We start from the raw sequence: 15650 nt of genomic DNA on the forward strand, positions 1-15650 counted from the left end.
AAAAATGGTAAAAGGGATCAGGGGGTTCGCATTTCTTTCTGTCCACTAGTGGTCCTGTTTCTGCTGTGGCCTTGCCTTCATCACTGGCTGCCCCATTTGCAAGCAACCATCCCACTCCTGTTTGTTTTGCCAAGTCAATAAAAACCATAACCTGCACTGCACATGATATGGACTTTACAAGTGAGAGACAGGGACAATTTAATCCTCCTTACAAGTTAAACAAACAAATCACCCAGGAACCGGGATACCAGACCACCCAGCTTACTGTCAAATCAATGTCTGGAATGGATAAATACATGGTTTTTTTTAGTGGAACTACATACATGTAGGCCTACATGCTATTATAATTATTTTATTCTTTTCTTAAGGGGGAGTTTTAAAATTGATAAAATCTGGGTTGGATTGAGTTGGCCTTCAGAAGCCCACCGTGGAGGTGGGTATTCCCCACATTTACAAGATGGTGTTCATTGTGAAGTAACAAGACTGCCTGTGGTTATGAAGTACTGGGCCAAGATCTAAGCATAGAACATTTATTAAGCACAGAGAATCTGCTTAGCGAGAACTGGTTCCCATTGAAAAGACATGCACGGTCTGAGTGGTTACCAACTGACTTTTCTTGAGCTCATGTAAGTGCTAAGCATCAATTTTTCATTAGCTCATCAGCGAAATGGGTCGAGGCTATAGGCTAGCACAGCCCTGGGATGGCACATCATAATGACTTCCACATTTATGCCTTCCAACTTACAAATTTTAACACAGTCCCTTGTTTATCTATTTTGTTATAGGCCTATTTCTCAAATAAACCATAAAGGGAAAATGACTAGATGCAATATGATAATTTGTTCAAGTAAGTTGAACAAACAAATTGACTGGAGCAGGGTTTGAACCTGCAACCTCCGGATTGCCGATCCGGTGCTCTACCAACTGAGCTAACCTAGCCCTATGTTGGCGGCTCCCTATTTTTTCTGGCGTCAATGTTGGCAGCTCCCTATTTTGTCAATCTCATTATTTTTTTCTTTTGAAAATCTCTGAGAATTTTCAAGCCTCTTTCTTCCTTGAGATTTGGCTTTCAACCCAGATAAAAAATGTCGTGCCTGACTCAAAATCAGATATTGAAATCCTGCTAGTGTGAACAATGTCCACATCGCGGGTTCTTTTATCTTTAGGTGTGAAAAGTTTCTTTTGCGAAAACTGCATGTAGTCTTTGCGGTTTTAAAACGCAGCTTTAAAATGGAAGCCATCTGCCGGACATTTTTTCCTTGACTGTGAAAGTGAAGAAGGGGGCAATCTGTTTCCTATGCTGAAATATCTGCTGTTGCGATAGAAAACTTACATGTAAAAACATCTGTTTCTAAGTAAAGAGAGTTGAAGGAAAAAAAAATGTGTTTTGCCTTGAAAGCGAGCGCAATGCTAACATACCCAACAGCAGTCGTAGCCAGAAAACTAGTGCCTGGTTCTACCACTGGTCCTAATCCAAATATGAAAATAAACCATTTTGCGCACCCCGCCGGCAGGTCAACAGTTATTAAACCGCTGATAATGTGATTGCTTAGTATAAAAGATTCCAAGCAAAAACAAAATTGAACTGTGGCCTAGAAAACTAAACTGTAGTTATTGCATTCGTGTGGTTTAGCTTAGCAGTGCGTGAGTAATCGAATGTGAAATATGAAGTTATTGAAAATTCTTATCAGATTTGTGTGGTTCATTTTTGACGTAACACTTTTGTGTGCTCTGTTCGAGCAAATCTTGGTGCATTGGAGGTTGTACTTGGTGAATGCCCAAATGTGTGTATTGTCTTCAAACCATCTCTTTTTTTGGGGTACTATTTAAGACTTATTACGTTATTTGTTTTTCTTGTGCCATTAAATATGTTGCTTAGAAAATTAAGAACTAACTCCAGTTTTTAAGTCCACACTGTTAAGCTCCCAGTACCATGCACAATATTGGCTTGAGATTTCTCAAGAAATGAAGCAATAAATAAAACTTGAATTTTTTCTAATAATTAATTTTATTGTGTGTTTTCCTCTTTTTACTTTTCTGCAGTGACCTCAGCAACAACAAGTTGATGTTGATCTCGAGGAAGCTGTTCAGAGGAACTGGGCTGCTCCGCAGTTTGTAAGTTTTTGGTTTTTATGTCTTTTATGTTTTTTTTTCCTCATTTTTTGAGAATAGATCAATCAAATCATTTGAACAAACACTGCACTGAGTAATTACATGACTCTTTGTACTATGAAATATATGGTGCTCTTTTAAACCCTATGATAACGTGGAAGGGTATTTCATGAACTTTGAAATTTTCTTCTACTGTCTACATATTCTTAATTTATTTTTGACAACCCCAGGAATCTTGAAAACAACCAGATCACCTGCATCATTGACGGTGCCTTCAGACCGTTGAGAATGTTAGAAAGACTGTAAGTATAGTGCTGTTTATATTGTTCTCTGGTTGCATTGCATAGAGTATTAAAATTCATTATTTCCCCTACCTTCAATGGCGTTCATTGCTTCTCAAAAGTGGGGGGGGGGGGGAACACTAATGCCTAAAGGCGTGGGGCACCAATGCGAACGTGAAGTCCTAACAGCGTTGGGTTCGTGAAAAAATTTGGATTCTAGATGCTCTTTAATGATCTTAAGCAACTTCTGAACGCTGTTCTTAATCATCGTCTTAACAAAGTTTTAAAAAGGGAAACATGTTGATATTGCTGTATTAATTAGAAACTGCATCACAATGTAGGCAAATTTGAGGGCCTAATCAGTGAAACTTCACTTGCATTACAACATTAGTCCAAATTTCTCTTAGGCCTATCTACTTTGAAAACTTGTTCACGAGCTGATGTTATTTGTGTGTTGTAAAGATTTATTTGACCTTTTTGTTGTAGTGCACTGAGCAATAACAACCTGACCACACTGAGTAGCAGCAGCTTCACTCACATGACATATCTCAAGACATTGTAAGTAAAGACAATCGTGTCATCCCACTATTTATGAGCAACAGGAAGTTTGCAAATTCATATTGCTTGAGGCAGTGAATCATTTTGGTAGAGCACACCTTGCATCAACAATACTTTATGGTTGAGAAAAACCACCAGCACCTGCTCCAACAAAATAAGGGTTAAGTCACCAAAATCAATTGCTTAGAATTGGTATCACTATAACGCATCAAAGGAGATTTCAAATAATACACAAGGCAGTTAAGATTATATTACTGTCCTTATTTGCAAAAAAATATGTAGGAATGTGGCAGTTTTGAAGAGTTGAGAATAGTGGGTCTTCAAAAAGATTCAATAGGTGGGCGCGGACGTCCGGGAATTGTTTACATTGGCTCATCTAGCTCCCAGACCTATGTTCTGGAAACCCAATGGTTCTTGAGTCTGGAGTGCTGAATGGTAACACATAGCAACCAATGAAAACTGGTGTGCAAATGAATAGATGTTTTCATGGGATGACGTCACTCCGCCCCCATCTATAACAAATAACACTTTATTTGTTTTGGATAGTATGAAAGGGCCGGTAGACTCCCCACAACTCAAAACCTCAAAGTGGCATCTATATCTAATAGGTATTGTTTTCTTTTGCCCCCTCTCGCCCCCCACCTGCAGACGTCTAGCAGGAAATGACTTGTACTGTGATTGTTACCTGAGTTGGTTTGCCAGTTGGCTGCGCTTGCATCCACGGCTTGCCCTGTCCACGCGCTGCTCGCAACCCCGTCAGTTCCGGGGTCTCAAAGTCCCCGAGCTCCAGGTGGCTGACTTCAGGTGCACCGGTAAGACAATGAAGGGATGTGGGGCTCTTCCGCAAGCTGCGGAAAAGCCTTTGTTTTTGTTCTGATTTTTTTTCCCTTCTCTTTTGTTTCTGTTTTTCCATCCCAAATCCCATGGACTTCATTCACATTTGTTTTTTCTGAGCCGCGTTGACTCAAGCCACATTGACTCAATGCCTAGACTTCATCACCAAGCTGTGGAAAAGCCTTTGTTTTTGTTCTGATTTTTTTTCCTTCTCTTTTGTTTCTGTTTTTCCATCCCAAATCCCATGGACTTCATTCACATTTTTTTCTGAGCCGCGTTGACTCAAGACACGTTGACTCAATGCCTTGACTTCATCACCCGGAACGGCTCCCTAATTTGCTAGGCTCAAATCCATTTTGAAATGTCATTGCTTTTCATTTGTGGCAGTTTATAACAACTTTTGACCAGGTTTCGTATTTTTTATTTAACTTTGATCGAGAATAGAGATGGCTCTTAATGTTGTAGAATGCTAATTATGATCACCCCAAACAACTTTTGAGTCAATTTTTTTAATCACAATTAAATGTATGCAGTATGAGCATACCTTATGGCCGGGCCATTGTCCACGTGAGAGAACAAATGCGGAGCAAATATGACGTCATGAAGCATTCACTGCGATAGTCCCGGCATGAAAAACTTGACGTGATGTCATAAATTTGCATTCCCTATCACGGCGAGTATGAATGGCCTTTATTTGTCAATGTGGATACGTCACTAAATTTCAGGGTCTAACATTGGATAGACCATAGACGAATTTAACAGATTAGCATTCCAGTCACAGATCACCGCAGCTCACATTGAATTCAGACTGGCATGTTTTTCCTCCCCACGTAATGCATCTCAAGTTTTCGGCTCCCCTGTTCTATCCAACAGTCATCCTGAATGCACTCAGAAAACTTATCAAGCCAGCCAACCCCCCCCCCCCCCCCCCCCCCCCCTGTCTGCGTATCGCATGCCAAATTCATTCGGAACGTGCGGCCAAGCGCAGGAAAGTTCCCCTTCCTGACCATGTTTCAGATTATGAGAGAAATGTGAATCAAATCCAGGCCAACTTCATGTTTCTCCAATTAGGCGGGCCCAGCCCACGAAATGTCGAGCGGAGTAGTAACGCAAAGCGTGTGATGGTTGCAAATTAGCCTTGCCTAATTTGGAGCAACTGTGTAGCACTGATAGTGCCCATGACTCAGTAGTGCCCAAATATATATTTCGGACACTCAGATCTGATTTGAAAGAAAAGTTCACATTTCACATTTACTGGGGAAAATGTCACGTTCATCTGATCTAAAGCCCAAATCATGTGCTTTGTGACGTGGTTGTGTCTATTAGCTCCGTTGATGAACAAGAGAGGGCGCTTTTTACTATTTTCGATAGCCCCGTGGACGGGACACACCGTGTTGGCGTACCGGTTTGTGCGCGTATAGCGCGAAGTATGCACAACTAATTTTATACCGAGTGTGCACAAATTAATGAAAGCCAAGGCGTCTTCACGGGAGCGTCAGGCGTCGTCAGCAATGCATTCGAGTATCTCTCTCAGTGGTCTGCCCCAACTCTCCCATTCTTGCCGTTGAGGGGGTACTTGCGCAGGGAGCCCATTGCCAATTGCCTAACAGTCACTTGCCAAAGCCAATTTTAAAACTGCCCAGTTTGACATTAAAACCTGTGTCTAATGCATATGTACCGGTAACTTACGAGCATGGTTTCCGTGTACATGTACCCCTAAATGGTTACATAAGGAGAGTAGGGGGAAACCACAGGGAGGGACATTCAAATGCACTGCAGGTGGCGGATGATGCTCACGTCAAGAATTAACGAGTTTGTGCAGAGTCAGAATGAAACTAGTTGTGCGTACTTTGCTTCATTCTTGCATGAACCAGTACACGCGCATGCGGTGTTTTCCTCCCACTGGGACTTTCTAAAGTGGTCAGATAGAGCCATCTTCTATTCATGCTTGAGTCCAAGGAACAGGCATACTATGATCATATGACTTTTCCAGTAGCTAGTATGAAGAAGCTTGTATATCCCATTAGTTTTGATACGTCGTCTAAAAGTTGTTGAACCGCACTGGTCCTTGTCTTTGACCTTAAAACTTTGACCTTGATAACAGGTGAAGAGGACCACGAGGTCATGTGCAAGGTCAAGCCTCTGTGTCCGGCTGGCTGTACGTGCAACTCTGAGAACGTTGTGGACTGTCGCGGGATCGGACTCACCGAACTCCCCAGAACGTTCCCAGATCGAGCCGTCGAACTGTGAGTATACCTCCTCCGTCCATTAATAGCTACTGCCTGATGCCTGCTATTCTCTTCTTTGACAATTTTGCTTTCCGACGATAACATTGAGACTGAATCACATCCCGTGCCATGCGTGTGTGTGTGTGGACGCCGTAGGCCACTCAACATCATCAATCAGATATATTGACAGGAATCAATTTGGGCTACATCCTGCCTGCCTTTCTTTTTTTTGCGTTTTTTATTGCCTTCAACGAGGGTATTTCATTTAGCCTTACGCAGGCATGTCCGGACAAGATAACCCCACTTGGGGAGAAACATTTCGGGTAGAAATGTCAGGTTTTTCGCCCCCTTTTGGGGAGATGTGTTCAACATGTGTGCTGCCTGAAGACTTGTACATGTGGTATACAACCTTTTTAAGAAGGGGAAAAATAATTCACATTTTTTTTAATATGAAAGACGTTTTTAAAGGAAATTTTGCACCCTTAGCTAGGCTAAAATGCATTTAGTTCATGTGTGTGCTTTTTCACACTCTGTTATTTTCAATAACAAAAATGTTATTCCAAATGTATAATTATCTGATACACAGTGTCGTTAACAGACAGACAGCCACTTTGACAAACCCACCAACTGAAAGACAAAAAGCCAGGGACATTCAAATCTAGAAAATGTGTAACCTCGTCCCCATTTCATCCCAAAAAAGACAAAAAGCCAGGGACATTCAAATCTAGAAAATGTGTAACCTCGTCCCCATTTCATCCCAGTCCTTCTCATCAGACATTTCCAAAGAAAGGACTTTGTATGCATCCCAATTTTTTTCTCAAATGCTGTCTCAATACCTGGGATGTTGTCTGGAAGATGCTGAAAATCCCTCCCCAATTAACTGCTCAACATTCCGTTACCGATTATCCCAATAAAAAAAAAAACCCAGAGGGTCCAAACTGGACTTACAATCCTTCACGACCAGGGCCAGCTATCCCAAGAAATTAGCATCAAGTGAGAAAGCATTTAGCGTAAGTTTGAGGACTAGAATAGGAAAGGTGCCGAGAGATTAAAGCAACATTCAGTGAGGAATTAGTGTCAGAACTCAAAGATGAATGAAAAAAAAGGAAGAATTTGAAATGGCTGTTGCTGTGATTTCGGCAGAGGTGTACAAGTGATAAAAAACGAAAGACCTTGATTGGTGCATGTAGGACTATAAAGGGTGATGATTTGTGCACTTTTGTGTCTGCACTTTAATTGCAAAGGAGGAGTTTCAAGTCAATGAAATTTTCTTTTTAACTGTAAGAAACTTCACTTATGTGTTTTTGCCAGGTACAGTTTAAACCCACATGTTGTACCCAGAAAAAAGTGCCCACAGATTTCATGGCAGAAGCCATGCTCAAAGTGATGATAGGACTGGTTCCAAATACCCTGTGAAATTACTCCGCCTGAAATGGTAACGCTTGGAAGAAAACTAACATTGAAGGTGGTTTCAAAATAGGGTGCCGGCAGGCACACATTTTTCCATGTGTTGCCAATGGAAGCCAGTTGCGAGACCCATAAAATTGTGCACACGTTTTCTCATGTTTTCTCAAAATGTACATGTATAATATTATCCACTGACCTGAAATTTCAACAGGTCAGTTGTCATGCACCCTTCCTATGATTTTGAACAATGTTTTTGCTTCAAAAGAGAGAAATCACAAAAAGCAAATGATCCTGTACAAGCAAGTTAAGTATGACATTTCCCTGCTCTCATTACCAAAATGTTCATAACATTCGTAGCATTTTTTTACAACATCGGCCCCTGTGCGCAAATATGTATCTGTCTATGCAAAGCCTCTTTAACAATGCTCAGAAATAAACCAATTTGCCAAAAGAGGTTTTTTTTTAAATGCTCATTTCTGTTGGGATCCGGTCATATTTGATGTATTTTCCTGCACAGGGAAAGTCTTGAGGTGAATGCAATCCCCCCCCCCCCCTGGGGGGGGGGGTCCCCTATGTCAGCATCTTGACATGATCTTCCCTTCAAACATCTGAAGGCTGCGTGAGTGGCTATTTCCTCTCTTGTAGTGAATATTTTCCACCCGAAGGAGTCGAAAAAAAAAATTGAAAGGTATTTCCGTTTTCTCCCTCCGCTTATAATTTTATTTTTCTGAGGGAAATGTAGACGCCGGAGTTCGTTTTTAGCCTGTCAAAGACAGTTGAATGGAGCGGGATTCTATAGTGCACTTATGCCTTCTGTGTCTAAAAGTCACGTCAAGTGTTAAGAGTCCAGTGATATCGAGTGACAGGAACTCTATCAAGACACTCTTTTGTCTGTCATTCAGACCCAGTTTCAACGATTGCTGACATCCTAGATGGACTACTCAGAATCTGTTGAAATCCGGGGTTTTTTTTTTGGGGGGGGGGGGTTATTTAGTTAATGGAGAAGTTCAAATGGTCAGCGTGGGCAGTGTTATAGTTCAGCGTGACTTGTTCAGGCAAACATGTACAACCCCTACAACCTCCCCCCCCCAATCTCATTCTTCCATCGATCATTTTGTTTTGTTTCTATGCGACAAGTTTCCCAAACTGTAGAAAATTACCTTTATTCACAACAAAAACGGATTAATAAGATAAAGGAATATGTTTTTTTCTGGCTTTTTATTTTTTGACTGGTGAAAATCTATTCCACATATTAAGTGTTGGTTTGAATCCTTCTTTTTAGAATTACTATTTAAGCATACACATTATTGTATATGTTTAAAAACACGTCAATTTCAGAAATCTGTTCAAGGCTGAATTATCATTCCTCTGGCAAATGTCTTTGGATTACACCTATGATGTATTGAGAGGCAAGGTTACAACTTTGTGGGTCACACTTGTTGAACATTTTGAAAGGCTGTAAAGTGCAGGTACATGTACATGTACTTTAGGTACATTTTGCAGTACGTACATGTACATGTACATGTACATGTATTTACATTTGTAGACATCTGCAAGGTGGATTTAGTGAGGTGGTTGGGGTGGCTAACCAACCCTCTTCTGTCTGCAATTTTTATTTTTTATTTTTTTAATTTTTTTTTTTACATATTCTTGAGAAAAAAATCCCTTGTTTCCATTCCTTAACCTCAGTTAATTGCTCAAGGTCCTACATGTATGTGTTTTGTATATTTTTTATGCCTACACGTATTTGCCCTGAATAAGGCTAAAAAAAGAAATAAATAAAAGAGTAAGTATTCAGCAAAACTGAAGGTAGGAATCAACATCTTGAAACAAGACAGATCATAGGTTGGAGGGAAACAAGCACCAGGCAAGGAATTCCAAAGAGATGCAGCACATAGAAAAAACAAAACATGTTGACTTCAATGTCTCAATCCAACCCCTCCCTGTTCTCAAAAAAATCCTGGACTTTCACACCTCAATGCCCCCTATCACCCACCCCCATCCATGTTGGCATCTGATCTTGACAATTTTGTCCCCTTTATAAAACCTTTCTTTACACCCTCATGGCTGTGCCTATCTCCCCCTCTTCTTAATTTGCACCCTGGGCCATCGATCCACCCACTTCGTCCCAAAAAGTCTGCGTCCATTCTAGGCCATTTGCAGCCCCCCCCCCCAACAGTCCCCAGGGGGTCATTGCGGTGGCCCAGTTGTGAACAGTCTTAACTTCTCTTTCCCCCTTCCCTAATTCCCCTTCCCCTGTCCCTTGTCCGCATAGGCCTGTCAAGCGTATCCTGCGTGTCGCCATGTTTGGCCTGTCCTGAATCATCCAGATTCCAGAGTTTCCCTTTTTGTTCTGTCTCGCTTGTTTTGTCTCTGTTCTCTGGATAAATTTAAAGCAGATCTTATTTCTAAGAATGAAAAACTAAAGTAGAATGCTGCAATAAGCAACAGTATGCCGGCTGTAACGGTCTCCCCTTCGGCTTCTGTATTTCAATGTACAATCACAGTGTACCGAGCGCATCTGAAAATCACAATAATGGCACGGCTGTACTGAGCAATCCTTGATCAGCACCATTCTGTTCATTATGCAATGAACTGTATTGAAACACAGGGAAATGCTTGAGTAATATATATATACATATTTTTTTAAGGTTATCTTTTGTAAGCTTAGGGAGTTTAGAAGTCACTTTTCATTTTGCGGATCTTGGAACAAGCAGCTAAGACTTATAACTGTTTAAATTTTAGTCGGACGTGTTAAAAGGTAAAGCAGTGTTTTATACTCAAAGCAGAAAACTGAAAACTAACAGCAGAAGGAACACTGAATGAGAGTGCACTACAAATAAACGGGCATGTTGTTTAAATCTAAAATACATTTATTTATGCCCAACGCTTAATGCCCCATGAGTTATTAGGCCCAGGGCAGATGTTAATACTTTGTATTGGCTGGGGTCTTTCTGAAAGTAAGTGTACCTGAAGTGTCAGAATGTTTACTAAATAAAAAAACAGCGGTCGGTGTATTTTAAACAAGCATCATGTTCCAGTTGAACATGAGTTACTGCCAGAACAGGAGCTGTAGAATTCTAGAGGGCTGGCATAGACTAACAACCCCTCATATTTTACAACTTGAGACCACGGGGCCAGTGGTTCTTGTGGAGAAAGCAGTACACATGTATGGAATTTCCATACATGGCATTCCTAGATATAGCGTGGCCTTGTCAAGGGGTTCCCCATTTTGAGGGGGCAATTTATTTACTGATCTGTTTCTTGGACGAGGCATTATCCCTACCTAAGCAAGGCTCAGTTTTCTCTGGTGTTTGCATTTAGTGGTTGTATTATATTAGCCATAAAATTCATTTTGAGTCTGTGGCTTGGGGGTCCCTGACATACACAGACACACATAAATCGTGACTTGTGAATGATTTTGCCAAATGCTGAACTGACTTGGCCCCAGAGTGGAGGCAACTTTGGGTCATAGTTTGAAGGATATTTTGGAAATCTGGGCAGTCCTTGGCAGCTAGTGATGTTTCAGTTTGTGATTTATTCGTTTTAGCACAGCAGTGTGTTCATTTCTCCACATATGCTGGTTGAATTAACCTTCAGTACAAATGTTTGTAACAAATGTGTACATGTACATGATATGCTTCTAATCCCCATGTGTGTCTTAAAAGAATTAAGAGTTCTAACACAGATAACAGGCCTGAATATTTCAGGATGTTTCATGTTTTTTTCCCATGGAATTTTTCTTCTCTTGTTGAAGGCATGCACGTTTTCACAGAAGGGCTATTTCGTTAAAATCAAATTCTCTGTGTAAGCCGACCACATGATATACAAGGTCATAAGGTGGTGGTTCCTTATTAGTTTAGTCTGTAATTTTCATATACATGTATGAGTGATGTATCACATTCAGTTTTCCAAAAGCAGCTCATTTAATTTTCTGACATGTACCTGTGTCTGAATTTACGGAATTGCTATAAAACAGGAAGTGTTCTCTTGGAATGATGTCAGAAATCAGTGATTCAACATGAACTTTTTAATTTTTAAAATCATTAGGATGTAGTCCAAAGCTTTCTTCTCAGATATTTATTGCCACTTCCTCAGATTGCATTATTTATGGATCAGCTTGGGTCGTCATGCTTCACGAATTCGTAACGCTTTGAACAGATTTTGAATTTGAACCTTCGTGAAGGGGGCCAGTGTTATTGTATTTGACGATGAGATTTGTTTCCGCACAGCTGGTTAAATGGGTAAATAACATGGATGGCGTATCTGGGAAAACGTTTGCGCAGATGCTAAACGTTTTGATACAGTAACTACAAGTTCATGGCTGTAAGTGTTAAAGCATTGGGTGGTCCAGCATAACGAGGATAGCTATACATATCAAGGCCATATGCGGACGTAAATTAAAGTTGGGTGCACGGTGCTTATGTACAAAACCAATCAGATGTTGCATGATCGTAGTTTAAGCTACAGCCTTTAAAAATAATACCTTGTATTATTGAAGTTATGGAAATTTAGATTTAGGCATTTGAAGCTAGAATAATTTTGCATTCAATGAAGTTTATTTGTAAATTCCCTAAGGAATTCATATGGGAAACATTAATAGCTTTCATATATTTTAAGTTCCGAGGCTTGAAATTTGGAATATGAAAATGACTATAATTCTGTCAGGTTTTGTTTGATTCCTATATTCGAAACATCGTTGAAAAGCTTATTTAGTGTTATTTCCAATGAGTCAAAAATCCCAGTTTTCAATGATTGGTCCAAATGACTAGTGTTGTGCTGGAGAGTAACATACAGTACACGTATTGTCCCTTTTTTGTTGTTGTTTTTGTTGTTGTTTTTGTTTGTTTGTTTTTTTGTGGTTTTTTTGTTGTTGTGTTTTTTTACAAATGCACCCCTTGCTTTCCCCTGTTTCCGGAACCTATGAGTAACACCAAGGATAGACTTTGGAATAGACTATGACAGCTTGTCAGAGGGTTGGGGGGATCCCTCGAACTTGGTGTCTCCCTCCAATTTGGAAGTCTTCACCTTCACACACACACCCCCCCCCTCCGCCGCTGTAAATTGCCCGAAAATGCAGAGAGGAGATCAGCCTCATTATGATAAGGACCAGCTTCCTGAAGTAGTGTCTGCAGTTGGCTGCATACCCCCGGCTATGGCAGAAGTGTTAAGGGGGGCTTTATGGAGGATCAGTCGCGCCGGTACCCGGCAGAGGAACCACATTGCGGCACATAATCACCCCGGTAAACCTCATCATGGAAGTTACTCAACCTTTGGCTTCCCCAGACACCAGAAACGTACTGAGGCATTGTGTAAAACTCATTTGATAAAATTTGCGTCATCACTAATTTAAAAAGTACTTACGGTTAACACTTTACTGCCAACAATGTCGGTGGACGGGATTATATCTGTGATATTTTTAGACCACTGTTCAATTATTCTTTCGTCAGACCTCAGAAAAATGACGAGGATATGTTTTGACCCACTCGCATTCAATTTGCGTTGGACAACGTGTGGGCGTTGCAAGCGTAACCCGCGTCATTTATGGTGACTCGAGGATACATACATCAGTTCCATTTTTTTTTCAGATCTGTATGAAATAATTCTTCCTTCTGATCAATATTCAAACATATTGTTTCATCTCCTTACTAACTATTCTGTGACAAATTCAATGGAAACTTGAAGAAAAAAATATAGGGAATTACACTACAGACGGACACGTAAAGTACAGTATCAGTTTGACTAAAGAATCTGGGATCTGTGTTTTTCTGCAGTTTCTGATAAAGAAACTCTCCATGTTCTTAAAAGTCTAAAAGTCAATCAGTGCATCACTGAAATGCGCTTCCACTTCATTCTGTGGTCTCCACAAATGTAAAAAAATATAAATACATTGCAACTGTTGTAATGAGGAACTCATTATTACAAGGCAGAAAGTGTCCCCAAACCACTTTCTGGCTTTGTCAGGCCTACATGTGCATGTGCATTCACTCCACAACTGCGTTGCACACATTCACATCTGCCCAGGGCATAAATGCTAGACATCTCCAAGAAACATATGCAGTAATGCAGACAGGATAGAACCACAATGCCCCAGACCCCCTGGGGGTAAGGTTGACCTCATCTGACCCCAGGACACTGCCCAAATTAAATCCAGCCCTCTGCTGTGTGATGGAGGGCCAAGTGGGGACACGCAGGTCCCCTGGCTGGGAGGGGAAGGGGGTGCTTTTCAGCAGTTCACCCTGTCTCTCAACTGGAACATAACTTTACAGATTGTTTTTTTCTTTTGCGGGCTAGAGCACAGAATTTGGTTAAAACCAAGTTGCTGATTCATTAACATGTGGTTGAGGAAGACATCTTGTTTCTTTATTTCTTGCCACGAAATTATTTGAGTTGCTTATTAAAGTGTTTACACCGTGGTTAAAGTTAACCATTAACTGACTTAGTTTGATCTTTAAAAAAGCAGACTTCTGGACCTTTATGATCAGATGATATACATACCGTAGTTCACTTCAGGTGTACATAGGTTAAGGGTCTGGGGGCAAAATAGAAGTCGGCGAAAAGATGTCCAATCCCTCAAATTCTTTAACAAGATCACTTCCTACTTCTTTTCATCATGAGCTTCCCATTTCTATTTTTTGACAAAGATTTCACCAAAACATCAATATTTTCCCTCCTAAACGCTCCAGCTTGAATTTTCTCACTCGCGTGTGCACTGAGCCATTCCTCCGTCCCCATCAGCTTAGCGCAAGCCGTGTCGGTGTTTCCAGACGCGAAGCCCTAAAGAAAACTGACGTTGGATGGGAGAGGCTTGCCTTAAGATAACAGTGAGGGAGGAAAGACATGTGTGGCCTCAATTAGCCAGTTCCCCCCAAGTTGAAGACTGGATGAGACATGAGCCAAACTGTTTTAGCCTACCGCTACCTTTGGTAGTGGAGCGATGGCCTAGGGATCTGGGAGCATTGAATTCAACATCTGTGGGTAATTCCAGTGGGGGATCTACTGAGGTGGGGTGTTAAGGGGTTATGTCCCCCCAACCTTGGGCCGTACAAAAAAGGAGAAATAACAGAAACAAATAGAACATGTCTGCTGACCCTCCCCCCTTTGACAGCTAAACCCCCCTCTTGAGCCAAACCTGGATCCGCCCCTGAATTCTTAAGGCTGTGGGTTCGATTCCAGCCTGCAGGTGTGGGCGTACGTTTGTCCTTGGGCAAGACACTTTGTCTTTATTCGCTTCTCTCCATCCAGTAGTAAAATAGGTACCTGTTTTGGCAGAGATGGTTATTCTTTATGATATAAAAAAATGGCTGCTTCGAGCTGTATGATACCATAGCGAGCTTTGCCAATATAAGGAATGTTTTATGGGCCCAATGAGCAGGGGAAATAATAATGTAAAGCACTTTGATCTGAGTAATGAGTCCTATGTTTGTATAATGCCGATCATTAATGACCATGCAGCTGTTTCTGTGAGAATATCTTAAGTTAGTTCCAAGACGTTCTAATAATAACACGGTGCTGTTTTTCCACTGTCTTAAATCTTCCTGAATTCTTGCATATCAATTTGAGTTGAGCTGTGAGAATTCTATTTCTTTCAATCTTTCACTTTACTTCTAACGTTTGGCTTTGATATGAGCTTGGGAGCAGGCTGGCAAAATGTTTGACCTGCTGAGTAAATCAAACATGATCTGTGTCATATTTCCTCACAGTGCAGGGTAGTGCCATTTCCATTCCTCTTAACTTAAGTCAACTACCGACTGTGCATGTGAAACTGTGTCAGCCTTGACATGTAGAAATAACATGTGCATGTACACATAATAGAGTACATGTACATACATGTACATGGCAAATCAACATGTACATGTACAATGAGTGAACTTGTTGCATGTATGCATGTACATGATGTATAGTGTAAATGCTGTACCATGATCATAAGAGCTAAATTACCAGAGCGCTAACTCCTCATTCTTACCACTATACCAGCGAAGATACTTTGAAAATTGAAGCCATTTTGGGCGCAGACATTTTGAATTCATGTGCTTGTTTGTAGAACATCATGAAAACAGGAATGAATTTTGAAAGTGTACTCGAAATGGAACGCGCAAGTACAACATACACAAACAACATAAGGCAAAAATCATCTGCAGCGGATATGCGCACGCAATTTGTGTTGTAAGTACAGAGCAAAAGGGAACACTCATTTACTGGTCCTGCCTGTCGGTTTTTGGGCGTATCA

The 15650-nt window shown here is 40.9% G+C and overlaps 1 protein-coding gene and 1 non-coding gene across 2 annotated transcripts in view; one reads left to right on the forward strand and one right to left on the reverse strand.

Moving 5' to 3' along the window:
- Window positions 1-866: 866 nt before the first annotated feature.
- Window positions 867-940, reverse strand: Trnaa-ggc. Its single transcript has one exon. It is a non-coding gene; the product is annotated as a tRNA-Ala (tRNA).
- Window positions 941-2042: 1102 nt separating this feature from the next.
- Window positions 2043-15650, forward strand: part of LOC119739724 (slit homolog 2 protein-like) — a 69450-nt gene continuing 55842 nt past the window's right edge. Inside the window, exons 1-5 of the mRNA XM_038214754.1 lie at window positions 2043-2115; window positions 2343-2414; window positions 2880-2951; window positions 3600-3763; window positions 5890-6031. Of these exons, the coding sequence (XP_038070682.1) occupies window positions 2066-2115; window positions 2343-2414; window positions 2880-2951; window positions 3600-3763; window positions 5890-6031 (500 nt within the window). The 5' untranslated portion in view covers window positions 2043-2065. The remainder of the gene's footprint in view (window positions 2116-2342; window positions 2415-2879; window positions 2952-3599; window positions 3764-5889; window positions 6032-15650) is intronic.

Source organism: Patiria miniata, unplaced genomic scaffold (genome assembly GCF_015706575.1).
Source record: "Patiria miniata isolate m_02_andy unplaced genomic scaffold, ASM1570657v1 HiC_scaffold_4, whole genome shotgun sequence".
Lineage (NCBI taxonomy): Eukaryota > Metazoa > Echinodermata > Asteroidea > Valvatida > Asterinidae > Patiria > Patiria miniata.